The sequence below is a fragment of the Mastigoproctus giganteus genome, chromosome 8, assembly GCF_048544385.1.
Source record: "Mastigoproctus giganteus isolate SK-2022 chromosome 8, ASM4854438v1, whole genome shotgun sequence".
In the NCBI taxonomy this organism is placed as follows: Eukaryota; Metazoa; Arthropoda; class Arachnida; order Uropygi; family Thelyphonidae; genus Mastigoproctus; species Mastigoproctus giganteus.
Genome location: NC_143582.1, coordinates 48,725,019 through 48,752,064, shown reverse-complemented (window position 1 = coordinate 48,752,064; position 27,046 = coordinate 48,725,019). Strand labels below are relative to the sequence as shown.

The 27,046-nt window shown below is 36.2% G+C and overlaps 1 protein-coding gene across 2 annotated transcripts in view; it reads left to right on the top strand.

Moving 5' to 3' along the window:
* LOC150081521 (beta-taxilin-like) overlaps positions 1–27,046 on the top strand; it is a 172,401-nt gene that overhangs the window by 34,774 nt on the left and 110,581 nt on the right. For both annotated transcript variants that reach the window (XR_016547307.1, XM_090380003.1), the window contains exon 3: positions 14,774–14,864. Coding sequence is in view for 1 of the 2 variants with exons in the window: in XM_090380003.1 (XP_090236129.1) it covers positions 14,774–14,864 (91 nt within the window). In the remaining variant the exon portion in view is untranslated. The remainder of the gene's footprint in view (positions 1–14,773; positions 14,865–27,046) is intronic.

The following is a 27,046-nucleotide window of genomic DNA, read 5'->3' as shown; positions in this document are numbered from 1 at the left end:
CAGATTGAGAAGTCTCTGGCAAAGAAAAGCAGCAGAGGGTTCTTATATAAACACTAGAAGGAAGGGGATGAATCACATTGGTCTGCTAGAGCAGTTTTTCCCAAACTGGGTTCCACAAACCCCTGGGGGGGTCTGTAGACCAGTTCCAGGGGGGCTGCAAAAGGTACCCTCTGGAACTGGTCAAATTATTTATTCTATGTATAGCAAATTGATGATAAAGTTATTATCATCAATTTAAATATCAATTAAAAATAAGAATAAAATTGAGTTGTTTTAAACATAAAACTGTGAATTTTCTTTTCAGAAAACCCAGTGTTCATATATATATATATATATATATATATATACATAGAGAGAAACATGTGTATATATAAAGGGATCCGCAAACTTTTTTTGATTTTTTTGAAGGGGTCCGCAAATTTTTTTTTTTTTTTTTTTTTTGATTTTTAAAAGGGTCCGTAGATCTCAGTAGTTCGGGAACCACTGTGCTAGAGAATGGCTTAGCTGTTGATGATCCTGCTCAGGTTGCTGGCAATTTGTGTAGATACTTTGCATCTACATTCACATGAAGAGTTTTTTATGGATGGAGATGGTAGAAGTGTATCATATTCTGACAGGGAGCTGAATGATTTTGTGATAACCGAGAGAAAAATGGAAGAGATATTGTTAAAGCTAAATATAAACAAGTTGGGTAATGTATGCAGTGCATTACATTTCAGATGTATTTGATTTTTGCTTAAATTGAATATTTTTATTTTTCTCTCTGTGCTTAATAGAAGTGAAAAGCAAATATGGATATTTCCTTTTCAATTAATTACTAAGTTATAACTTTATGAAACATTTAATAAAACTCTGTAGTTTTACTTTCACTAATCTTAGCCATTTCAGTTTAATTGCAAATATTTAATTTGCAATTAAACTGAAATTCATTAAACTGAAAAGTATATGGGTTTATTCCATATACTTTTTTTATTAAGTTTCTTTTCTTTCTATATACGTGTCTGCATAAGCAACACCACATTCATGAGCATTACATAACAATACACTTGAAGTATGCACGGACTGTCTAAAACAAATAATACAGCATTTAATCTACAAATTTCTTTTTTTCCATAGAGATTGTATGTTAAAAAGCAATAATAACTGCTGGATTTCTGTTTGTCTGATTTCAATGAAATTTGGGATGGCTTGAGAAACCTTGGAGAAAAATTTCATGAAAAATCTGCCCACTGAGTACTTGTTACACATGGATGGATGGATGTGGAGAAGACAATTACCGTTTTGTTTTTTGAAAACACCAAACGTTTGAAGGAAGATTGTTCCAGAAAATGAGTTGAAAGGATATAAAGTGAATTATATAAAAGAAGACAGCAAAAGAAGTAATTGAACCCTTAACCATAATTCTGAGAGGATCCTTGTATTCATATGAGGTCCCTATGGACAGGAGATGTTTGAATGTATCCCCAATTTGCAAAAGGTAACATTTTTGTAATTACAGACCTGTTAGCTTGACTTCTGTTCTAGGGAAAATTATAAGTCACCAGTTAAAAACGTAATGCAGGACCATCTAAATAGGAATGCATTTATACTACAGTCACAGCATGGATTAATGAAGGGGTGATCTTGTCTAGCCAATCTGACTGGTTACTGTGATACAGTAACAAAGGACCTGGATGCAAAATATAAATTTAACATTGTATACTTAGATTTCAGAAAAGCTTTTGATTGGACATAAAAGACACTAGTACAGATTGGAGCAGTGTGGTATTAGCAGTAAGTTACTGCTATTGATAAAGGGATGGTTGGTTTGGAGAATACAAGGATTGGTTATCAGTGAATGGACACTGTCCTTCTTGGACTGATGTTATTAGTGGAGTTCCTTGGGAGTTCACTGTTGGACCCATTGTTGTTTTTTTATATTTATTAATGAAAGCATATTAGGCTTAATGTCTAAGTTTGCAGATGTTAGGGTGGAAGGTTGGCAAGGTGGCTAATGACAGTAATCAGGGTATGCTCCTGCAGCAAGGTCTAGAAAAATTGGATAGTTGGCAGTTGAAGTTTAACATTGAGAAATGCAAGGTACTGCATATGGGTAGCAGCAACCCCAGATTAAAATACCAACTGTGTGATACAAGGATCAGGGTGTTAGAGAATGAAAATGACCTGGGGGTAATTGTATAGACGGACATGAAGTTCCCTAAACAGTGCAGACAGACACGATTTCTCCTTAACAGACCCATGCTGTATCTGAAGTAGTAGTAGTAGTGGCATGTGATGCAAGAAAGCAAGTGTATGAGCTTATGCAGCATCAGCCAAAAAAAAAAAAAAAAAAAATCATCCAAATGCCTGTCCAGTTCCTCCTTAAATTTATTTAACCCGTAAACTTCCACAACGACAGATGGAAGTTTGTTCCAACAATTAACCACCCGCTGGCTAAAGGCAAATTTCCGCACATCTATTCTACCTCTGTCTTTTCTTAATTTGAATTTATGCCCCCTTAGGTTCGTAATCTGAACAAGTGGAAGGATCCCATCAGAATTCAGCGTGCTCAACCCATTCAAGGCCTTATACACCTCAATCAGATCACCGCGCAGGTGCCTAGTCTCCAGCCACTGCAATTTGCAGAACTTAAGCCTCTCTTGGTAAGAGGATCCCTTCATTCCCCTCACCAATCTTGTTGCCCTTCTCTGTACACGCTCAAGTAAATCTACATCCTTCCTAAAATGAGGCCTCCAGACCTGTACGCAGTACTCAAGGCATGGCCTGACCATCGCCTTATACAGAGGGACAATCACCTCCTTCTTCCTGCTAGCAAAATTCCTATATATCATTGACAAAACCCCATGATCTGCTCTGTTAGCCTGTCTGCATTGCTCAGAAAACTTCATATCTGACTGCACAATTACTCCCAGGCCTTTTTCATTTTCTACCACCTTAAGTGTAGTACCACACAGTTGGTACGTTTCTCTGGGGTACTACCCATATGCAGTACTTTGCATTTGTCAAGGTTAACTTCAGTTGCCACTTCTTAGCCCATCTGCCCAAATTATCTAGATCCTGTTGCAGTAGCACACTGCCATTACTGTCATTAACAACCCTGCCAACCTTTGTATCATCTGCAAACTTAGACATTAAGCCTGATATACCTTTATCAATATCATTGATAAATATACAAAACAACAGTGGACCTAACACCGAACCCTGTGGGACCCCACCAATAACATTAGTCCACGAAGAGCAGCACCCATTGATTACCACCATCTGTCTTCTCCCACTTAACCATCCTTTTATCCATTGTAGCAACTTGCCCTTAATTCCATTCTGCTCCAATTTGTACAATAGTCTTCCATGCGCAACAGTGTCAAAAGCTTTCCTGAAATCCAAATATATGATATCAAAATTATTTTTTGCATCCAGTTCCTTTGTAACCACATCATAATATCCTATCAAATTTGTCAGACAAGACTTTCCCTTAACAAACACATGCTGTGTCTGAATTATTGCTGCAGTCTTGTCTAGATGATCCTGCAATGCATCTTTAACCAGTGACTCCATTATTTTACCCGGAACAGAAGTTAAACTAACTGGTCTGTAATTACTCGTGTCACCCTTCGATCCCCCTTTGTGAATTGGGGATACACATTCCGTGGTAACCTCCCCTGAGTCCAAGGATGCTCTCATAATTATGGCCAAGGGTTTGCTTAGTTGCTTTGCCGCCTCCTTTAATATAACTGGATAGATCCTATCCACCCCAGGTGCTTTTCTTATGTTTAACTTCATCAACCTTTGCCCCTGGCAGACATACTCTGGTCCTGTTCCACCTTTCCTTTTTACAAAGCATGTTTCCCGTTTCCCTGACAATAGAGTCACCAACAACTACTAGTTCTTGTGGGACTAGCGCATTCTGCTTTGGGGGTTGCCGCTGTGTTGCGTGATGACCAAGTGCAAGCTCTGGCGTTGATGTGGGCAGCTGAGAGCTTGATGAGCCCCTCAATTTAGATCTTTCGAGGGCATCCAACCTGTCCTTCAAACTCTCATATAGGCCCATAACAATGCTGAGTTGTCGCTTGATTTCTTTACACTCCTTACATCGCGCACACACACAAAGACATCATGTTCCGTTCCAGAGAGTTCAGCAAACATTTCACAAGTTGCACATTTTTTTTAGGCTCTGATGCGTTGGAGAATCGTCCCCCTCAGTTCTCCCCTGAGTCACAGCACTCCTGCCACTTTGTGCCCGTTGCTTTGCTGCTCTAGTTTGGGGCATGATACTTCAAATTAATAAAATCAATAAATTAAATTAATTAAATATCAATACTGGCGCCTCCGCAGCCAGGTGGGAAGGAGGAGCAGCAGTGCATAACACACTCTTCTTGATTAGACCGGGGTTCGAGCCCGTCACCACCAAATACGGAGGATGCGGAAAGGTCAGGGAATGACCACCGCATATTCTCGAGCAATATGGCTTTAGTTGCTAATGCTCCTAAAAAACCAAATAACAAATAAATAACAACAAATATCAATACTACGCTATCTAATAGAAACAGTGAAACGTATTACTCTATAAATTATACGTTAGAGCTACCTAACTACCTCAATTAAAAATTAATTCCTTACTACTATATACAAAAACAATGGCTGCAAGATTCGAACGAAATAATGGTTTTACGTATATTAAGTATTATGTATATCTACAAAAACTGTTTATCTAAATTAAAATGAAAAAAACAGCGTAACTATAAGACTACGTATTAAGTACAATATAAAATAACAATTATGTAAATAAAAAGGCAAACACTTATCATTTTTTCGGAGCCTTCAACTCACAGCTGTAATTTTTAAGTATAATTGCAACCATGTCTAGCATTATTTGATCCTGCATTACTTCTTTAACCAGTGACTCCATTATTTTCCCTCGAACAGAAGTTAAACTAACAGGTCTGTAATTACTTGTGCTACCCTTTGTGAAATGGAGAAAGATTTGCACATCTCCAGTTCATGAGGACCTCCCCTGAATCCAAGAATGCTTTCATAATTAATGCTAAGGATTTGCTTACTTCCTTTGCTGCCTCCCATAATGTAATTGGATAGATTCCATCTGCCTAAAGTGCCTTTCTTATGGCTAACTTCAACAATTTCTCTTCCATTTTCCTCTCAGTTTTTACAAAATTATTTAGCTCTCTGTTAGAGTTTGATAAACTTCTGGCATCCCCTTCCATAAAAAATTACTCATGTGTGAACGTAGGAAGCAAAATACCTATTCAGTTCATCAGCAACATGAACAGGGTTATCAACAGTTAACTTCCTGACATGAAGTGGCCCAATGTGATTTGGTCCCTTCCTTCTGCTGTTAATATAAGCATAGAAGTCTTTGCTGTTGTTCTTTGCATTCTTTGCCAGGACTTCTCATAATCTGACTTAGCTTGCCTTTTGTGGCTTGACTAGAGACTAATTTATATATAGCATAGGCTTCTGTATCACCTGATATTTTATATGCATCCCGTGCATTTTTATTCCTCTTCCACAAGTCTCATCAGTTCTGGCATCCATTTAGGTCTAAGCCTTGAACAGTATTTCTTTCTTAGGTAAGCCTAGTTATTATAGAAGCTACTTAGACTAGCCTATTAGCATCTATGATCACTTCCTTGAATGCTTCCCATTTAGAATTTTCTGTTGGTAACATCAACAGTTGCTCCCACTGCAGAGCACTTAAAAACTGTCTGAGACCACTATAGCCTTATGAAAGCAAAAGACTACCTTTGACAGTAATTTTATGTCTTTATTTAAATTTCACATTAGTACACTGTGACCACTGCCATCCAGTGGGTCTTTTACCTGAGTTCCAGCCCTATTACTTTCACATAGTTTAAGTGTTTAATTCATTTATGCTGTTTGTTCATTGTTATTTGTTCATATTTAACAAATTGAATTGTTATTTACATTTTAACCACTATTTAACAAATTGAACTGTTATTTATATTTTAACCTACTACTACTACATTTTAGCCAATATAAAAATTTAAATATGTAAAGGAGTTCAGTTGTTACACTTTAATTTGCTTTTCCAAAGCTGCTCACCTAATAGTTATACCCTCTAAAATCCAGAATATTTGAAAATCTCACACCTCTTAATCACTGATGGTCCCAGATCTTCAAGAGTTTACTGTTCATGTATAAACTAAAATATTCTTTTCAATTTTATGTGCATAATGCAAAATAAATCTATTTCTCAGAATATAAATGATCCAAAAAAAGAAATTTATATTTCAGTGAGGAAACATAAGTAAACAAAAATAACAGGGAGAGTAAATATTTTCATAAATTTTATTTTCCAGTATAACAGTGTACTTACACAGCAGCAACATAAAACAAACAAAAAAAAAAAAAAGTCCAATATAAACAAAAGATTCAATTTGGGAAAAAAAAGAAAGAAAAAAAAAAGAAAAATAAAACTTTATTAGAAAAACAAAAATATTTTACAATTACTTTTCTAATGGTTCAGGAAAAAAATCTGCATAAAAATGTCTGCATTTCAATGCAGGTTTTATTACGTTAGCATCAGTGAAAAAAATGACAGTTTTAGATGTGTTTAAATTGAAGAAAACCAATTTAGATGGAATTTTGAAAATGTTTTAATTTCATTTAGAATATTTCAGCTTAGCAGTAATTGCTTTCTGTTTTTCTGCATTAAAATGAACCAAAGCTACATAACTCAGGTGTTCTCGAGCTGTGGGTTGCAATAAGTTCATTGGGTCACATAGAACTCAGAAGGATGGACGATGCAAAATTTTGCTTTTTTTTAAATATGAATGTTTTTTAGTATTAGCAGTATCAATATTAATGGTGGCAAATGATAAAAAAAAAAAAAAAAAAAAAAAACAGAACTTCCCATATTACCTTGACTTTCTCCAGTCCAGCTTTCTTAACAGCGAGGTAATTTTCCTTGATGATTTTAATGTTCACAACTCCAGCTGGCTTCCGTTTTCTAGTCACACTGACCCAGCTGGTCGAGATGCTGAAGCTTTTGCAATTATTGATGACCTTGCACTGATTGTTCATTTACCTACAAGAATACAGGACAATCCTAACCATACAGTTAACACGCTTGTTCTTTTTCTCACAAACAACCCTTCTAAGTACAAGGTCGAACTGAGTAGTCCTTTAGGCACTTCAGATCACAACTTGGTGATTGTCTCTTCTCCAATGGAGCCTTTATCTCATGGCTATTCCCAACCTCGTATTGTTTGGCATTACAAGAATGCAAAATGGGATGACCTGCGAGATTTCTTTTCTTCTTTTTCTTGGTCGGATTACTGTTTCAAAATTTCTGATGTCAACATTTGCTCAAATCTTGTCAGTGAAATTATTCTTGTAGGAATGGAATCCTTTATTCCACACTCCACTTTAAAATCTCATCCTTTATCTAAACCTCGGTTTTCCAATAAATGTGCTGAGGCTGTTCAAGAGAAGAACGTTGCTTATTGTAATTGGCTTGTTTCCAATTCTTCAGTTTCATTTTCTGCCTACACCAAAGCTCCAACAATTGTAAAGCAGTTATTAATCAATCCAAACTAGATTTTGAACAGGCTAAGAGTAGAAAACTTGCTTCTTGCCCTAACAGTAGTCAAGCATTCTGGTCTCTTGCCAAAAGCTATTGGCCGCAACTTTTGCTCGTCTCTGCTCCCACCTCTGTCAAAACCAGATGGTTCTGTTGTCACTTCAGCCAAGGATAAAGCGGACCTGCTAGCATCCCATTTTTCTTCCAACTCGTGTATTAATGATCTTGGTAAAACACCTCCCACCATTCCCAGCATGCTCCATTCAGTGCCTCCTGTGGTCTTCTGTAAAAAGGATGTCAGAAGGATTTTGACGAACCTTGGTGCTAAGAAAGCCCCAGGTCCTGATGGTATTTCTCCACTTGTTCTCAAAACCTGTATTACTGAACTTACTCCTGTTCTTTGCTGCCTTTTTTTTCTTTTCCACTTTCTTATTCCAAAGGTGTTTTTCCTTCTGCTTGGAAATTTGCCCATATCCAGCCAGTTCCTAAAAAGAGTGACAAATCCCTCCCATCCAGTTATCGTCCCATTGCAATTACTTCTACTATTTCTAAAGTAATGGAGAAAACAATTAACTGCCAACTCTTAAACTACCTAGAAACCTTCTGTCTGATCAACGGATGCCGGTATGGATTCCATCAGTGTTGATCCATTGGTGATATTATGGCTTATGTTAGCAATTAATGGACAAATTCAATGGAAAGGTTCGGTGAAACTCAAGCAGTTGCTCTTGACATCTCAAAGGCTTTCGATTGTGTTTGGCATAAAGGTCTTCTAAACAAGCTTCCATCTTATGGTTTTCCAACTGTTTTTTGTAATTGTTTATCCAGTTTTCTCTCTGATCGCTCACTGAGGTTGATGGTAGGTGGCACTTTGTCTTCTAACGTCTCTACTAATGTGGGTAAAGTACCTGCCCGGCAACCCAAAGGTCGCGGGTTCGATTCCCGCCTCGGGCTTGGATCAAAGTACTGCAAAAACCTTGGGAGGTGCAATATGGCCACAGAAGCCGATGCGCCAACAACTACCAAAAAAAAAAAAAAAAAAAAGTCTCTACTAATGTTGGTGTCCCCTAAGGTTCAGTTCTTTCCCCTATTCGTTTCCTCTTGTATATTAATGACCTTCTGCCATTGACTGGAAATCCTATCCGTAGTTTTGCCGATGATAGTGCATTGCATTCCACTTTCCATTTTGAGAAACTTTGGCCTGCTCAATCAGCTTCAATTTCTTGAATATCCGCTACCAGTTCCTTAAATGCCAATCTCCAGGTAATTCTCAGTGGGGCAAAGACAACTTAGTTGATTTCAATCCTTCTAAAACTCCGTCTTGTCTTATATCTCGCAAAAAGGATTCTTCTGCTTGGCTCCTCTGCTTATCTTTTGGTGATACTCTGATTTCTAGGCAAAATGATATATCTCTTTTGGGGATTACCCTGACTTCTAATCTTGCTTCCAATATTGCTTCCAATGCATCTAAAAAACTTGTTTTTCTCTTTTGCTCTTGGATTTACTTTTCTTCGAAACAGCTGTTCACTCTGTACAATTCGCAAATCCACCCTATCATGGAATATTGTTCCCACATCTGGGGTGGTGCCCCCAAAACCTCTCTCAGGCATCTAGATTCCATTCAAAAGAGGGCAGTTAGGTTAATTAATGATTCATCTCTAACAGAGTCTCTCGCTTTCTCATAGACGTACTGTTTCTGTTGCATGCCTTTTCTACAGATACTTCCCTGGGCACTGTTCTTCTGAATTGGCTTCTGTAATTCCCGCTCTCTCTCTCTTTCAAAACAGTCCGAACACGTGCCACCACCAACCAACGTCCATTTACTGTCTAACTTCAAACTCACAGAACCAAGTTTTCATCTTCCTCATTTATTCATTCAACTGCCGTTTTCTGGAACAACCTTCCTTCATACGTATTTCCTGAAAATTACAGTCTACAGAAGTTCAAGTCTAATGTCAACAAATATCTTATTTTGTCTTCTCAACCTCCAACCCAAGCACGTTACTGAATACTATAGGTTATAATACCTCTCGTGTTTGTGGTTTTCATAAAAAAAAGAAAGAAAAAAGTGCAACTCCGAAGGATGGATGCTGCAAAATTTTGCTTGTTTTAAATATGAATGTTTTTTAGTATTAGCAGAATCAATATTAATGGTGGCAAATGATACAAGAAAAAAAAAAAAAAAAACTTCCCATATTACCTGTCCATCACATTCTATAGCAGTGTGTTCAGTTCTTCCTTGAATTTATTCAAACTATCTACTTCAACAACACCAGATGGAAGTTTGTTCCAAGAATTAATTACCTGCTGACTGTAGGCATTCAGCACATTTCTCCTGCAACCATCCTTTCTCAGTTTGAATTTATGCCTCCCTAGTGTGTAGTCTGAGCAAGAGGAAGGATCCATCAGCTCCGAGCTTACTGAATTCATTCAAAGCCTTAAACAACTCAATTATATCTCCTTGTAGGTGCCTAGTCTCCAAAGTTGCAAATTGCAGAACTGAAGCCTTTCCTGGTAATGGCATGCTTTTTGTTCCTCTCGCTAATCTCTTTGCGCTTCTCAGATAAGTGACATCAGGTTTAATGTCCAAGTTTACAGATGATACAAACTTTGGCAGGGTGGTTAATGACAGTATGCTATTGCAACCGGATCCAGAAAAGTTAGGCAGGTAGGATGAGAAATGGCAATTGAAGTTTAACATTGACAAATGTGAGGTACTGCATATTGGTAGCAGTAACCCCAGAGTCATCCCAGGTATCACACTCACATTAGTGAAAAATGAAAAGACATGGGGGTTTATTGTGCAGTTGGATATGAAGTTTTCTGAGCAATGCAGACAGCTGCCTGGACAGCTCAAGGGGTTTTGGTTAGTGATATATGGGAATTTTGCTAGCAGGGATAAGGAGGTGATTATCCCATTGAATAAGGCAATTGTCAATGTGCAATGGCCATTGAATAAGGCAATACATCTTGAGTACTGCATACAAGTCTGAAGTCTTCATTTTATAAAGGATGTAGACTGCTGGAACTAGTACAGAGAAGGGCAATGAGTTTGGCAAGGGGGACAAAGGAGTGTCTTACCTAGAAGGACTTCATTTCTGCAAGTTGCAGCATCTGGAGACTAGGCACCTGTGAGGTGATCTAATTGAGGTGTTTAAGGCCTTGAATGGTTTGAGCAAGCTCAATACTGATGGGATTCTTCCTGTTGCTCAGATTACACACATGAGGGGCCATAAATTCAAATTGAGGAAAGATAGTTGTAGAATAGATATAGAATAGAATAGAAAATTTGCCTTTAGCCAGTGGGGGGGGGGGGCGTTGATTGCTGGAACAAAATTCCATCTGTTGTTGTGGAAGTTGATAGTTTAAATAAAATCAAGGAAGAACTAGACAAACTTTTGTGGGTAAGTAATTTTTTAAAATTCGTTACTCATACCACTTCAATTTTCTCTGCCTGAACTGTAGGATTAGCAATGCTGTTTCACAGTGTTTGATTTTTTTTGTCAAATAACTATATAACAAGAAAGCACGTGATTGGAGAGCATGTGGGGGAGGAAAAAATTATAATATGCTTATTCTCAACACAAAATTTGTAAATGTAGATATGTTGGACTTGACATAATGGTAACTTAGATCCAGTGCTTTTTTTATAAAAAAAAATAGGTGCTGGTACTGGTACTCATTCTTTGCTGTCAGATAAAATTGAAAATTAAAAGGACGTGAAACGTACAGCACTCTTTCACTTTGTGAAAATCCTTGTTCACATTCATCGATGAAATTGGTATCATACTCAGAGTGTTCATCAGTGAATGTGAACGAGGATTTTCACAAATGGATCTGATTGTCAGCCCAACCAGGGCTTCGTTGATGACAAAAACAATTTCTTCTCTACTATTTCTTAAAATTGTAGGCCCACCGGTGACACACTTCAATCCAGCAAATATGTTGATTCGTGGCTACTCTGAAAACGTGATTCAGCAACAGACACAAACAGAAGAAAAGAAGTCGGCATAGTGTGTCAGATGAGAACTTGATAAAAATTTGGAATATTCTACAAAAACTTTATTATAAAATTATTTTTACTTATTACTTATTTTATTCACATTTAACTTATTTTTTTATATACAGGTAACCCTCGTATGACACAGTAGTTAGGTTCCTATAAAATGTCGTGTTGTGCGAACTGTGTTATACGGGACTAAGAAAAAGTACAAAAAGGAGGGTTCCGTTTCAAAAACTAACAAAACTACACTATTTCGTTAACAAAACTAACAACAATACACCATTCTAGATTTCATGTATCTTCTACTCTCTTTAAAAAATCGGTAATCTGGGTTTGTTTGCTTTTGCTTGATAAATCTTTGTGAATTTCATTGTACGGAACTAAGCATTTTTGAAGCTCCCCTTTGAACTTTGGGCTCCTTTCATTCAAGAATCTGCATTCAAAAAATAATATTCTAACTGCTCGGCTAATTTTATGCCTTCCCGTATGCTTTTTAGTGTAAAATTTGGATGATTATAGTTTATCTGCACTGTCATCCTCTGAATTGATTTGGTTTACCTCTGATGCCATTTCCACCAAATGCACTTTGCCAGCCTCTTTTTTCTACCAGTAATTCTTGAATGTCTTCAGTAATCACACCTTTTTTTAGGAGCATCAGCATCTAAGGCCATGTTACTCTGTGTATATTGTCTGTAAATTGTGTGTCCTGATGTTGATTTTCTGTTTGCTGGACGAAAAACCCAAGTTTCCGGGGGAGAATCATACTACCCTCGCCTGAGCCTGACTAATTTAGCCACATTGTGAAAAAGACCCATCATTGACGGGATTCGAACTCAGTTCTTTTCCACCCAATGTGGGGAGGAGGGCGATTGTATCCACTGTGCTACCCATGAGAGCTTCAGTAGTCATATCATCAAAACCTTTCCCTCCTACCAACGTAGCAAGTTCTACTGGCTCCAATTCCGTTTTTGGCCAGTTCAACCATATATCCTGAATGAACTGACTCTGGCCATACATTTTTCCACACGCACTTAATACAGTTCACATTTGAGAAATGTTTCCATGCCTCCATCACTTCAGTAGATTTGGAATCAATTTTTTCCAAAATCCATTGTAGTGATTTTCTGATGTAATGAGATTTAAAGGTCGATATAACGATGTCTTGATCTAATGGCTGAATGAAAGAAGTTGTATTAACCTAGTACAACTGTAGTGGTAGGAACATAACTTCAACGTTTGGATGACTTAAATCTTTTGGATGGCCTGGTGGTGCTATCCAATAGTAATAAAACTTGGAAATCTAGATTTTCCACAAGTTCAATAGCACAGAACTTAACATGGGGATTTCCCAACAAAATAAAATACAGGGATTTCTCAGTTTTCTTTGACTACGAGTCAACCGCCGGCATTCAAAGAGTGGAAATGTTGAAAAATTACATCCAACTTAATAGCAGGGTTTCCCCTGCACAAAAGCTCAAAAATACCCTGTTATGCAAGATTTACTGAAATTCTGTAACCGTGTTAGAGCAAAACCACGTTATATAAGTACTGTGTTGTGTGAGGATTGCCGCAATTTATCAATCGTATTAGAGCGAAACTGTGTTGTAGAAGTACCGTGTTATACAAGGGTTGCCTGTGCTTAAATAATTAATTTATGCTTAATAAACAATTAATATACTTAATTTGTTGTTCTTAATCCAAAAACATATACTAAAGTAACAATATCAGGAAATAATTTTTTAGAGTGCTGTACTTTTCACGTCCTTTTAATTTTCAATTTTATCTGACAGCAAAAAATGAGTACTGGCACCTATTTTTTTTTTTTACAAAAAAAAGCACTGGATCTAAGTTACCATCAATCCACATGTCAAGTCCAACTTATCTACATTTACAAATTTTGTGTTGAGAATAAGCATATTGTAACTATTCCTCCCCCACATGCTCTCCAATCACGTGTTTTCTTGTTATATAGTTATTTGACAAAAAAATCAAACACTGTGAAACAGCATTGCTAATCCTACAGTTCAGGCAGAGAAAATAGAAGTGGTATGAGTTACCAATTTTAAAAAATGATTTACCCACATAATTGTTACTTAACTTTGCTTCCTTTTATTTTACAAGTAAACTGAGTTATTAGTTCCAAGAGTGACCACAAGGAGCAAAACATTATCATGCTAAGCAAAAATTATAAACTGTTTAGAAAGATTGGTGTAAGTCAGTATAAGGTTATTTTTACATTGTAAAAATGGTAGTTCTGATTTTGTGAGGAAATTACATTTAAAGCGACAACTTTAAAACCATATAAGTTTAGTAAACCAACTTACATCCTATTTCAGCTACTACTAGACTGGCAAAAAATTTTATTTCTTATGGATTTATTTTCCAATTTTACACTTTTATACCTTGTGATGATATTAAATCATTACGTGTGAGTGTGTTTTGACAGTGATTGGTACAAACCTGGAGCCCTCTTTTGCTACTCAAGTTCCACGTAAGTGTATTTTAAGTTATCAGAACAAACCCAGAACCTTCTTTTGATACTCAAGTTCTTTGGAACCTTCTCAGTATATAGCTTTCTCATGTTCAGATTTTGGTTATGATTAGCCTGTCTTACTGTTTCAGTTCACCTTAGCAACTTCATTCTGACTATTATAATTAATCAATGAGGACAAACAGTTTTCTAATGTTTTTCATATTGGAATTTTGGAAGTTGATGGGCATTCTGACACTATCCATAATGTTCACTCTCCTGTCTGAAAGCGTATTGACCTATTCAGAATATATGATCTCACTATTGCATCATCTTAAATCTCTTTCAGCTTGTTCAAAATGCCTGTGGCACATATGCCCAGTTTCACTAAAAACTTTGTGACTTGAATTTTTTACTAAAACTCTTTTTTACTTTTACTAAACTCTGTCCCTTTAATTTTTTTTTTGTATGTTCAGAGTATCACTGAAACATTTATTGATATGTAAAATTGATAAACATGTCCCATTGCAAAATTCAAGCCCGTACTAACGCTTATAAGTTTTATAATCGCAGGTTTTATAAGAAATGTATCGTTGTGTTTCTGAATATATCTAATGAATTGACAAAAATTTAAAAAAGAAAAAAATCTTATATCTTGTTTTCAAATAATGAAAATGAAATTTGATATTATTTTTGGTATTGAAAGTCTATCATTTCCCCCCCCCCTTCCCATTTCTTTCAGTCAAGTTCATCTTTAGGTGAAGCTGAAAAGTCGCCTAAAAAGGTTCAGAAAAGTAGCAGTGTTAGTAAGAAAAAGGGAGAAAAAACTGTTGGTTTGTATTTTTCAGTTCTTGAAACTATTGTCATCCATCCACAATTTTTAATTAAGAGTTTCATTAATCTTGACATAATAGTTATTGTGTGCCATATGCTGTGTAATTAATTAAATTAAAAAGTAATCAAATTAAAGTAGTATCAATATTATAGCGTTAATTCTCAATTATTAACCTTTCACAATTGGGTTTCTGGACTGTGTACCCACCGGCAGAAGTGAATTTTTTTGGGGAATTCAGGAGTTTATAAAAATTCGAAAACTGTGTTCATAAATGCTTTTATGTATTATTTTTACTGTACAGTAATACCCCGACTTACGCGAACTCGGAGTTACGCGGTTCTTGATTTTTTCGTTTGGCAACACTGCCGCCCACTATCTTCAAGGTCGTTTTTCATATGTTATCGATATACGGTGTGATGGCGGAGAATGAGAGCGAAAGATGAACAAAATTCAACTTTACTGCGCATGAGCTGCACACATATACAAGAATTTGTATTCCAACCGTCGTATTTATATGTGTGCGTTCTAATTCATGCTCAACTTTTGTCGGAAATTACATCGTTTTCACGAGAGAAATGGATCGCGTCGGTCGAGCCGTATACGGTCAGTCCTTGTATAACACCTGTTTACACTACATGAATTCGATCATACACTCTTTATAAATACGGTAACGATAGCTTATAATATAACACGAACTGAATTGGCTTATGCACGATTCACCTTTGTGTTTACAAGAAATGGCAGTCGAACGCAGAATCACCCCAACCGTATGCAACATGATAGGAATGAAGAGAAGATTCAGAAAATGTATTTATGTTTTTTATATCAGTGAAGGGGAAAAACATTTCACCATAATAACGTAAAAACCAACACAATTCCAGCTATCGGTATGCAATTAGATCGAGTTTACTACCAGTTTATAACAGATTCCACTAGCAGAAACGCAACTGGATTGTTATTGTTTTATGGTAGTAACCCCTAGAAATGTGAGGTGTTAATAGTGTATCTCTGCCTTTATGGTGTTGTTTATTTAGTTGCTACATGCGCGCAGCTTTGTTTATGCGTATCAAGCGTGCCTCCTCGTTTTGTAATTGTGCTTTATTCCCTAAAAGTGAGTAAAATACTTAAAAGGTGTGAAAAGGAAGTGTACTGGTGAAGACACTGCAGATTCAGAGAGAAAAAGAAAAGCAATTATCGATAAACAGAGGTGGACTGGGTCAAAAATTCTTACCCGGGAAAATTTGTGGTGGCCTCATACTATGGTTTATGGCCAAAATCACACCGGCCCACCTGGGTTTCCCCGGTAAGGCTTATGGCCAGTCCGCCTCTGTCGATAAAGAAAAAATATGAAATTGTGAAACGCTTTGAGCGAAATGAAAGACCATGTGATATTGCATGTGCTACAGGCCTAAATGAAGCAACGGCGAAAAGAACATGACAATTGCAAACTTGACAGGCTGAAAATTGAAAAGGACTCAATTGTAAAGGGCTTAAAAATTTTAGAAAACATAGACTCCAATGAAGAACGCGTTATAGCTACAAAGCAAGGAATAAAAAAATTATTAGCTTGCTACGAAGAAATTCTGCGTGAAAAAAAGAAGGCGCTGTGTCGTCAGATGAATTTGTTAGATTTTATGAAGCCATCGACATCGAAATAACTTTTTTACGTAAGTCATTTATTTTTTTAATACATATTTTGTATTAATATGTATAAAGAACTGCAATTTTATTAATATTTTTCTTCTAAACTAGTGTTTTTGTTAGTCCTTGGTCCCAATTAAACAAATTTTATATGTATTTATATGCAAAGTTGTACCCCGACTTACGCGAATTCGACTTAAGCGATTTTCGTCAGACCCACCTATCGCGTAACTTCGGGGTATTACTGTATAGCTAAACATTTGAGTAGAATTATTGTCAAAAGTAAAATCAAAATTTCATGACAAAATTGATTAAAAATTTTTAAAAAAATGATTTTTTTTAATTGGAAAAAAGTAATAAAAATATTAAAACATCATAAAATCATAAAAAAATAAAAATTCATTATTACTTGTTTTTTCTTTGCAGTAATATCTGCTATATATAAATATATATATATGTATTATTTGATTCACTTTCAACTTTTGGATCCAAATTCCCATGAATTTTTCAATGTCTGCTTTTGTAAGCCAGTTTGTCTCGTACCTTGTTAAAAGAGCCATGCTCTCCCATATTTTAAGCTGTCATAAATATAGAAAACAACAGCTATTACTTGTAAAAACAGTTGATGGAGGCAGTATGTCTGTAGAGTCAGGAGAAGCTGCTTATATGGGTGATTTTTTTTGATAATGCATTGATTAAACCTTGAAGTGTGTGTGCACGTGCACACACACACACACACACACACTCACTCACTCACACTCTTCTTCTTTGGTCCCTTATGTAAACTAAAGTGGAACCTGGTTAAAACAAAATGCTAAGGACTAACAATTTTTCATGCTATCTGAATTTTGTATTTAACTGTATTTGCATTATGGAAATTTTTGATTTTTCAAATCAAAGTGAAATTCATAATGCTATGAGATATAGTTAATAAAATAAATATCACATCAATTAAATGAACAAAAAAATTTACATACATATATTGTACTGTATTGTACAGTGCAGTAATCAAATGAAATTTTCTTTCTATATTAGGCTCTGAAATGCTATCTTTTAGTAAAGAAATCCATGTTTTTCTGATTGGTATTGTCAGCAGTTTTCTTTGTAACAAATTATTTAAATTATCCACCATTTCATGTGAATAATTTGGAAAAGTGAATGTTCAGAAAACAGTGCATACTTTTTAACATTCCAAGAATGTCAGAAGTGCTTTGTGTGGAAATTTCATCATTATCACTATGGCACTGTTACTTTCCTGCAAAAACTGAAAGATATTTGGAAAACTAACAGAAATCATCAATTATATACAAAATCTACTTGTATTCTAAGCCTAACAATATCCACTGTTGTTTTCAGTTAAAATTGGTGCAATGGCAATGTAGTCATCTACTGCAAAGTCATCATTGAGTGTAATTCCTGCTGGCATACTCAGATAGGTGGCCACAGAACTGAAGTATTACATTCTGAAGGCCTGTTCTACCTTCTATTCTTATGGAAGAGAAAATGGCTTGTGGAAGAGAAAATATGGAGGGATGAAAAAAGTTTTCAGTTGTTTTTATAATGATATTTTAATCATAATCGTCAACAAATCATTAACAAATCCATGCTGAAATTGCCATATGGCTTCACTCCTATCAAGATTAACTTGCATTACTTCTCTATCAATTCCATTATTTCCCTTGAAACAAAGCTCAAACTTAAGTAGGCAAAAGGGTGAAGTGAGTAAAAACAGAGCTCTCTCGTTACCCATTTCACCTTTTTAACCATCCTTGTGAATAGAGATACACAGCTCTGGTCTGTAGGGAATTCTTCCGAATCTAAGGATGCCTTCATTGTTATGGCTAAAATTTTGACTACCTATTTTACCTCTTTCTTTTAATATAACGGGTAGATTCCATCTGCTACAAGTGCTTTGTTCACTTTTAATTGCAGCAATTTTTCTTCCATGTTCTTTTCAGGTATTATAAAATCATCAACTCTCAATTGGTATTAGATAGTTGGTTGCTAACCCTGTCTCTAAAGGCTATAGAAAATGATTATCACCATTTTAAGCAAATCTGTTTACTCACAAACCTATAGTACATGCAGAAATTGATTGCAGAATATCATCACATAATTAGAAATGTATTATTATTGCATTTTTCAGTCTTTATTATCCATGATCTTCTATGATAAGCACTTTTTAATATGGTTTTTTAATATGCATTATGTATATTTCTTTTATCAGATATTATTTTTATCTAAATTTACTTTTAACCATTTATACATATTGATATATTACTGTTTGTTTAACCTGTCTTATTTTAATATTGCACTTGGCGCATCATGGCCTTAGTCGCCCATGCACCATAAAAACCAAAACTTTTTAATATGGTTGTACTACGTTTAATAAAAAGTGTGAGTAATAATATGATACCATGCATGAATAATGGCCAGCTAGTTAGTTTGTCCTGTCCTTTCCATTTTGTTCCATTCCTTTCAATAGGAAGGGAAAGAAGCAACTTCTTGTTTTTCTGTTTGCTTTATAATTTATAAATTCAGCAGAAAGTGATTACTGAAAAGCAGAAGAATAACCTTCTGTTCTTGAAGCAGCAAAGTGGACATTTTCTTCCTGTCCTTTTATGTAATCCTTCATAACACCTCATCACAAGCCATTAAATATGCTGATCTACCCACATGAGATAAATGATTAATGGATTTTCCTCTATCTTTGGGTGGCTCTTAGAATAGTAGGTCTATTGAATTTCACTTTAGGAGCAGCAACAGTACTGCTTTATCGATCCTGATGCAAAGCAGTAATGGATCATTCTTCAAACAGAAAACACTCTTTCACAATGAAAAATTACATGGCAAACACTAGTTGTTCCAAGCTTTTCCCTCGTTCCCATATTCACTGATTACAGTATAATTTCAGTCCTGATATCAAGATTTTCCATAACTGAAGAATATTGCTTATAACTTTCAATCTAATAAAAATCTATGAACCAGGTAGGCCACCATGGACATTTTAAATAGCAATCTTCACAATTTCTTCAAATATGCCAAATTCTTTGGCCATCCCTAATTAAATGTGGGTAGAACACAATATCTTATTATTCCTGAATAGACTGCAGCAGCCTATAATATCCCATTGCTGCATCCAGCATTAGTAGGAAAAGTGTTGATTTTCACAAATAATAGCAAAATCATAAGGGAGTAATGTTGTAAAACAATTGTCTGGGCAACTCAGAATGGTACGTTGCCATCTGCCACTCATTTGGGGTCTGGGTTGGATTCCCGTTGCAGGCTGGAGAGGCACCTCTGTAGCCAGGTGGGCAGGAGCAGCAGTGCATAGCACACGCTTCTTGATTAGACCGGGGTTTGAGCCCGTGACCACCAAATACGGAGGATGCGGAAAGGTCAGGGAATGACCACAGCATATCCCCGGAGCAATATGGCCTTAGTTGCTAATGCTCCTAAAAACCAAATAACAACAACAACAGCTAGCTGGAGGAATTTCTAAAGTCCTCTTCAATTGAGGCTGTGGTTGGCCAGTCTTAGGCAATGGAAGCAGGATTTACCCTGTGAGTTATATTGAATATTTCAAGCTACACAATATACAAATTGGCCTACAAACATACTTCCACAGGGCAACCACACATACAGATGAGGAACAAACTCGAGTACTATTAAAATAAAATGAATTTTTTTTTAATGAAAAACCCAAACACGAGAGGTATTAGAACCTATAGTAGTTGGAGGTTGAGAAGACAAAAGATATTTGTTGATATTAGACTTAAATTTCTGTAGACACTAATTTTCAGGGAATACATATGAAGGTTGTTCCAGAAAATGGCAGTTGAATGAATAAACAAGGATGGCCTGACGTAGCCCAGTGGTCAGGAGCGAGAGTGCATAGCACGCGTTCCTTGAGTGGACCTGGGTTCAAGCCCGTGACCACTAAATACGATAAATATTTGTATTGACGATTTATTGTAAACTCTACTGACTTGGTTGTCGTGCCGGAGTATAAACAGAAAATTTATTTATTTATTTATTTATTTATTTATTTATGATGAAAAGTTGGTTCTATGAGTTTGGAGTTGGACAGAAAATGGATGTTGGCACGTGCTCAGACTGTTTTGAAAGGGAGAGAGAGAGAGAGAGAGAGAGAGCGGGAATTATAGAAGCCAATTCAGAAGAACAGTGCCCATGGAAGTATCTATAGAAAGAGCATGCAGCAGAAACAGAACATATATTAGGTAGAGAGTGGAGAGACTGTGTTAGAGATGAGTCATTAATTTACCTAATTGCCCTGTTCTGAATGGAATCTAGAAGCCTGAGAGAGGTTTTGGAACACAGCCCCAGATGTGGGAACAGTATTCCATGGTAGGGCAGATTTGCAATTTGTACAGTGAACAGCTGTTTGGAAGAAAAGTAACACCGAGAGTGAAAGAGAAAACCAAGTTTTTTAGATGCAGAGGAAGCAATATTTGTAATATGCTCGTGCCAAGAGAGAGAGAGAGAGAGAGAGAGAGAAGAAGTCAGGGTAATCCCCAAAAGAGATATATCATCTTGCCTAGAAATTGCAGTGTCACCAAAGATAAGCATAGGAGCAGAGAATCCTTTTTTGTGAGATATAAGACAGGACTGAGTTTTAGAAGGATTGAAATCACCTAAGTTGTCTTTGCCCCACTAGAGAATTACCTGGAGATCATCGTTTAAGGAATTGGTAGTGGATATTCGAGAAGTTGAAGCAGATTGAATAGGGTGATGTTTCTCAAAGTGGAATGCAATGTGCTATCATCAGCAAAACTATGGATAGTATTTGTGGTCAATGGAAGCAGGTCATTAATATACAAGAGGAAAAGAGTGGGGGAAAGAACTGAACCTTGGGTGACACCAGCATTGGTGGACAGGTTAGAAGACAGAGCTATCTACAATTACCCTCAGTGAGTGGTCAGAGAGAAAACTTGATAACCAATTACAAAAAACAGTTGGCAAACCATAAGATGGAAGCTTGTTTAGAAGACCTTTATGCCAAACACGATTGAAACCCTTTGAGATGTAAAGGGCAACTGCTTATGTTTCACTGAACTTTTCCATTGAATTTGTCCAAAAATGGGTAACATAAGCCAGAATATCACCAGTGGATCGACACTGATGGAATCCATACTGGCGATCATTGATCAGACGGAAGGTTTCTAAATAGTTGAGTTGGCAGTTAATTGTTTTCTCCATTACTTTAGAAAGAGTAGAAGTAATTGCAACGGGATGAAAATTGGATGGGAGTGATTTGTCACCCTTTTTAAGAACTGGCTCGATATGAGCAAATTTCCAAGCAGAAGGAAAAACACCTTTGGAATAAGAAAGTGTAAAAAGGTGGCAAAGAACAGCAGTAAGTTCAGAAGAGCAGGTTTTGAGAACAAGTGAAGGAATACCATCAGGACCTGGGGCTTTCTTAGCATCAAGATTCGTCAAAATCCTTCTGACATCCTTGTGTCGGAAGACCACAGTACACATGAGAGACCAGAATACTTTGCTACCATTAGGACAAGAAGCAAGTTGTCTACTCTTAGCCTGTTCAAAATCTAGTTTGGACTGATTTAATAACTGCTTTACAATTGTTGTACACTTTGGTGTAGGCAGAAAATGAAACTGAAAAATTGGAAGCAAGCCAATTATGATTTACAAGTGATTAGTAGAAATTTTAATCTGAAAAAAATTTTTGAGACACCAGCAATGTCCAAATAACAGTATCCTAACCTCTTTATTTTAGCACTTGAAGTGCAAAAGCATTTTAGCAATTTTTTTTTTTTTTTTTGTGGATACTTAATTCCTCTTTTGAGAAATAGCATAATATGAAGTTATGTATTTTTTAGTTTTTAAGTATTGTCCTCCACATAGGTGCATAAATTTTTTCCCTCTTAATTTTAAAACTAAGATGCCATATGAGGTGTGACAGTGTTTCGGACTGGTGCTGTTACAGTCATGTTCATTGAGTTTGAAAATAAAAGTTAGTGTTATTTTGTAATTCAAAATATCCTCCAACAGATAGTGGTGCAGAGATTGTCCGGTAGACTGGACAATCTCTGCACAGAGATTGTCCAGGTGTGCAGAGATTGTTGAGGTGTGCAGAGATTGTCCAGTAGACTGGACAATCTCTGCACACTGGTTGCAAGTAAAAACCAGTTTCATTAGCAGTGGTAACATTCCGTGTTACCACTGCTAATGAAAAATTGTATTAAAATATGTATTAAAATTTTTATGGTGACGAAACGTTATACCATTCAAACAGCAGTGTGTTTAAATGGCACAAGCGGTTCAGAGTGAAGGTGTTTGCAATGACCGAAGAAGTGGGCGACCATCAAAGTTGCCAAGGTTTGGGGAAAGTGTGGCAACAGATGGTCGTTTGACCCTCAGAATGAAGTTGGATATGAATAAGGAGACAATTCATCAAATTCTACATAAAGATTTAGGGAAAAGGAATGTCTGCAAAATTTATGCCTCACAGATGAGCAGAAGGATGAAGAGTGTCATCATGTGAAGACATCATCCAGACTTGTCGAGGCAATCCTAATTTCCTCAACTGTATTGTCACTGGAGATGAGTGTTGGTTGTTTCAATACGACCCAGAGACAAAGTATCAGAACATGCAGTGGACTTCAAAATTACCACAGAGGCCCAAAATGTTTTGTTTACAGAAGTCCAGGATCAAGAATGCTGATCATGTTTTTGACAAACAGGGTGTAATTTACAAAGAATAGGTACCTGAAGGGGGGGAGAGAGTCAACACTTTGTTCTATGTACAAGTGCTTCAAAGACTTGAAGTGCATTTCCCAAGTGAGGCCACAATTTTGAGAGAAAGGCAGCTAGTTTTTGTTGTACAACAATGCCCATGCTACACTTGTGAAAACATTTCTGATGAAATGTGGTATTGTATTGTATTATACAGATCAACCATACACCCTACTCTTCCAATCTAACACCAGTAGATTTCTCCTTCTTTCCCAGGTGAAAACTGCCCCCCAAGGAAATAAATAAAAGAGATTTCAGGATGCTAGGACATAAAGAAAAATATAACCGCTGAGCTGAACATCACCTCTTCAGATGCCTTTACTGACTTTTTTCAGAAACTTTTAGAACTGTATAATAAGTGCATTTAATCAGGTTATGATTACATTGAATACAAATAAAGCCATTTTTGAACTCCTCCTTCACCTTGTGTTTTTTTTTTACTGCATCAATCCAGGAACTTTATTGCCACACACTGTATGCACGAGTACGCGACAACACGGCACGTAAACTCAGCGACAAAAATTATTTTTAAAAAGAAAATTATATATATATATATATATTTTAATGAAAACCCCAAACACGAAAGGTATCAAAACCTATAGTACTTAGTACCGTGCATGGGTTGAAGGAGAAGTATGGGGGGGGGGATGCCGGAAACTTTGCTCTAGAGACTAAACATGGGTTTCACCACTTCAAGCCTCCAATAAGCAAAGTGACTCCCCAGCTTACTTAATACTTGACTTACAGAAATTCGACTTTATGTAAGTTTTTGCCAGCCATGCAAACAAAAAAATGGTGCAAACATATTTTGTATCTCGTAGAAATAAATGGAGGTATTGTGAAGCTGTCATAATGTGAACCCAATGACACTTTTTTTCTTTTTTTTTTTTTTTTGGTAATTCATTCCAAGACCTTGGAGGTTGAAATTTTCGCTATAAACTAAGTCATTTATCTCTCTAAAAGGTCATTTTTATAATGGAAATTGCACTACACTTTCATTGTTATCATATGTTCCGTTATAAGAATCAATTTTGAATACTTTTGTAATATTTTTCTAAAACACATTTCTGGAGGTCACTGCCATGAAACAGTAAAAACAATTTGCACTTTCCGGTTTACTGGGCTTTTCTGTTGGAGCAGTCTATTATAAATGGGTAGTAAACTCGATCTTATTGATGTTGTGATAATACCGATAACTGGAATTCTGTGGGTTTTTACGTTACAGTATTACGGTGAAATGTGTTCCCCTTCACTGAAATCCTCAATCATATAAAAAACATAAATTTTCAGAATCTTCTCTTCATTCCTATTTACTTATTACAATGATGAAGAGAAAACGGCCAATGGAAAGTGCATGTGGTGGCAGTGCTTGCACTTTCCGTTGATTAATTAAGAAGTACGAAGCAGGACAAAGTTTGTCATCTATTGCATGGAATTAGGTCTCACTGCTTCAACAGTGAATACTATTTTAAGGGACAGTGCGTGTATAAAAGAACATGTTAAAGGATCAATGCATTTAAGATCAACAGTGATCAGAAAACACCGTTCAGGTGCTATATCAAAGATGGAAAAGCTATTAATAATATGAATGGAAAATTGGATTCAGAAGCAAGTGCCCCTGAGTCCAATGGCCTTTTGAGCAAAAGCAAGAAGTATTTATGAAGATATTAAGGATAAGTATGGCAAACCCCAAGCCAAGTTCGTGGCAAGCAATGGGTGGTTTAATAGGTTCAAGCATCACGCTGGTTTCCAAAACATTAAAGTATGCGGTGAAGTTGCCAGTGCCGATTCTGCACTCACTGCAGTGAAATTTTGTGATGTGTTGGGAAAAACCCCTTCTAAATCTCCACAGCCCTCAACTTCCACAGCAGCATGCTTAGCAGCTGGAGAGTTAATTCTGGAAATTACACTCGAAAGGTAAAACTTTGTGACGTTATGCCTGTCTCGTCTCTCTTTTATAATTTTGAAATTTTTGTAATTTTGTACACTTTTGTAATTTTTCCTGCACATGAAATAAAAAATTTAATAAATAATTCTATTTACATGTTCGTCGAATATTTCTGTTTTGCTTCAATCATATTCAGCACTCATAGTTGCGAGTGCTGCATAAGCATTTAGGGAAATTCCAACTTACATAAAATTCGACTTACATAGAGAGTTCCACGGAACACAACCCTTATGTAAGTTGGGGAGTGGCTGTACATGTTTTCATTTAGGGTTATTATAAATTTATTAATGGTAATTTGTTAAGTCAAATATACTATTGCAATATGTTATTTATTAAGAACACACATGCTTATTAGAAGAGAATTTGTATAGTTAAATATACATCTTTGAATTTTTTTTAACAATCCTGGAAAATAAACTATAAAACTACAAATCCTTTACTTTTTTAATCCATATTGTAGTTGTAGGAAAAACCTTGAAGATATTCTATTATATTTTGCCCATTATAGTAATTGACCCTATTTAAAATTCTGTGGTCAGCTTTTTCATAGTGATCGTTTCTGTGACATTCATGGCTGGCAATAATTCTTTCGAAATCTGTATTATAAGTTTTTTGAATTTTCCTTAACTTATCTATAAAAATCCACAAAGTAGGGTGAGCAATACTACTACCAAAGGCTAACTGTAGTTTGTGGTGGCAAGCTTCAGCAAAATTGTTTGTTCTATCGCTTTCATTTAATGTTTGTTGGTATACAGACCAAATATTAGAGGGAAATATTGGTGCAGCTCTGGTACTATTGTTTTTGAGACATCTTATATACGTATTGGTAAACCATTCTAAAATTGGTTCAAACTGTTCTGGTAAATAATTTTCTAGACTGGTAATTGCATGAATAATGTGTTCTTGGAGAACCAATGCAATAGATGTGATCATATAATGACTCTGATGAGTATAATAATATATTGTACAGGGTAATAGAGTGGGCCAGTAAATCAGAGAGTCTTATAATGGGGGATTTTAATTTCCCAGATATTGACTGGAATTTGTGGGTTGGTCACTCGCACACTAGCAAGGCTTTTGTGGATTTATTGGATGATTGTTTTCTACATCAGCATGTTCGTGAGGCAACAAGAGGGAGCAATACTCTTGATCTGATTATCAGTAGTGATTCTTCATGCATTAAGAACCTGCAGATAAATGAACCACTAGGTGGCAGTGATCACAGTGTGTTGAAGTGGGATTTACTCAAGGAGGTAACTACCATCAGAGGTAAAGGGAAGGGTTTTTGTTTTCGTAAAGGCGACTATGATGGTCTGAGACAGTATTTAAATTCTATACAGTGGGACCAACTGATGATGTTACCAACAGCAAACTCAAAATGGGAAGCATTCAAGGAACTAATCTTGGTGGCTACCTGGCTTTACATACCAACTAAGAAATATTGTTCAAGGTTTAGGCCTAAATGGTTGTCAGATGGACTAATGAGACATGTGGCAGAGAAGAAAAATGCATGGGATACATACAAATTAATGGGTGACATGGAAGCCTATGATAGATATAAGTTGGTCTGTAACCAAGTCAGAAAGGAGATTAGGCAGGCAAAGGCAGACTATGAAAAATCCTTGGCAAAGGATGCAAAGAAAAACAGAAAGGAGTTCTTTACATACTTGAACTCGAGAAGGAAAGGGATGAATCAGATTGGTCCACTGGATATTGATGGTTCAACAGTTGAGGATCCTGCTCAGGTGGCTAACAATCTAAACAAGTATTTTGCATCTACATTCACGCATGAGGAGTTATTCAGGAAGGAGAAT